Below are 1,887 nucleotides of genomic sequence, written 5' to 3' on the forward strand. Positions count from 1 at the left end.
GGGTGGAGGTAGGGGGGAGGGGAGGTGGCCCTGGGAAAGAGTGGGCGGAGGCAAGAGCCCCAGGGCACACTGTGCTCACAGGCTCCATCACCCCTTTAACCCGGGCTCAGCCACTTCCGGAGCTGGAGCTCCCCGGGACAGGTCTGAGGTCGGATCCCAGCTCAGGTCCTGCCCAACAGCACCCCCACCCCCAGGACCTGCCTCTCCTCCCCTACCGGGCCTCAGCCGTCACGGGCGCCAAGGCCCACGGCAGTAGTGGGAACAGTTCCCTTCTCACAGGCTGCAGTGAGGGACATTGAGATGCCACCAGCCAAGCACCAACAGACTGCAAGGGCTCCTGCAGAGCGGGGACATGCGGGGCCTAAGTCACAAATTCTGTCTCTACATCACAGGGCTCTACGGCCGATCGGTACCTGCCCGCTCCGTGCACACACCTTCCTGAAATAAATGAAACAGAGATTTCCCCCAGAAAACAATTTCCTCAGAAGAGAAGGCACGTCATGACAGTAAGGGGGCGGCTGGGCCGTGAGGGCCCTGGGGTGAGCCAGCAGAGCTGGGCAGCTGGGACCTCAGCATCGTGAAATAGAAACCCACCGGGCCATCGGGAGCAGAGCGATCGAGCTGGGAAGAGGATCCAGAGGGTCAGGGAAGCGCCAGTGTCTCAGTCCCTAATACAGAGGGGGGTGAGAGCTGCAGCCTGACCTCTCCTGGTCATTTCTAGCACTGCAAGGGACGCAGTGCCCCCATCATTTCCAAGGAGGAGGGCACCCAGGGAATTCCTAAGGCCACAGAGAGGCGGCCCTGGGTTGCAACCAGGCCAAATCACCCCCATCCCCAGCCTCAGTTATCTGCCAGGGGGTACAAGGATGTCACAAAGGAACGAGTGTGTGAAGGAAGACCTCCAATACCCAGTGTACTGAGGGCAGCTGGGTGTGGCCCAGCCATCCACCTGTCACCTGTCACCACGGGTGTTTACATTAAAAAAATTTTTTTTGTGTGTGTTTCAACATATAAATGGCGAGACTCCATGTTAAAATTAAGATCTTCAGTTTGGCTTGAAAAATTAGATGAACGAGCTGACCGGGCCATTCTGGGCAGGGCAGGGAGCAGCTAGTCGGTGGCCCTCCTCCCACTTGTCCATCAGGAAATCCCCAGCCCAGGCCAGCCGGGCCCCTGAGGGCAGCTTCTGAAGCCTGGTGCGCAGGAAGAGGACCTCAAGGCCATTCGGAAGCCCCAGGCGCCCAGGGCGCTCTGAGGGGGCCACCATTTAGGAAGCAGGGGTCAGGGCTTCCGAGGCCGCCTGGGGTGCACCTGGCTTTGGACTCTGCTCTGGGACCGCTTTCTCCACCCCAGCTCCCCGCCTCCTCTCTGCTCAGCAATGGGGGCACTCGGGGCGCCCGCCCAGGGACCCTGCCGCAGAGACAACAGATCACTCCCAGACTCGCGCAGGCGGGTCCCCAGCCCTGTCCCTTCCTGCCTCCGCCTGGTCAGCTCCTCACCTGTCCAGCAGCTGAACCTGGAGCCTTTCTGGCCTCTACACCTCTCGCCCCCATGGGGGTCTGTCTCTGCAGGTGGCTGCTGACTCCGACACTCACAGCCCCTCGGCTCTGGGCTGACTGCTCCTGAGCCAGAGTCAGGCCCCTGCGATCCTGCAGTTCTGGGCAGGGCCAGGGACAAGGAGCCAGAGGACAGCAAACCAGCAAGTCATTAATAAGCTGCTCTAGGGAGGGGTGGAGAAGAAATTAAACAAGTGGGAGGGGTTATGCAAACGACAGGTGTTGAGGAGAACCACAAAGGGGAAGAACCCAGACACCCATCAACCAGCAATGGGGGAGTCAATTGTGGTAGTGTTTCTACTGTAGAATATTACTCAGCCACGAAAAAGGA

At 59.8% G+C, this 1,887-nt stretch overlaps 1 protein-coding gene across 1 annotated transcript in view; it reads right to left on the bottom strand.

Moving 5' to 3' along the window:
* LOC107154604 (uncharacterized protein KIAA1671-like) overlaps positions 1-1,669 on the bottom strand; it is an 82,394-nt gene extending 80,725 nt beyond the window's left edge. Inside the window, exon 1 of the mRNA XM_048784976.1 lies at positions 1,500-1,669. Coding sequence (XP_048640933.1) covers positions 1,500-1,553 — 54 coding nt within the window. The 5' untranslated portion in view covers positions 1,554-1,669. The remainder of the gene's footprint in view (positions 1-1,499) is intronic.
* Between the last annotated feature and the right edge of the window lie 218 nt (positions 1,670-1,887).

This window comes from Marmota marmota, unplaced genomic scaffold (assembly GCF_001458135.2).
Source record: "Marmota marmota marmota unplaced genomic scaffold, marMar, whole genome shotgun sequence".
In the NCBI taxonomy this organism is placed as follows: Eukaryota; Metazoa; Chordata; class Mammalia; order Rodentia; family Sciuridae; genus Marmota; species Marmota marmota.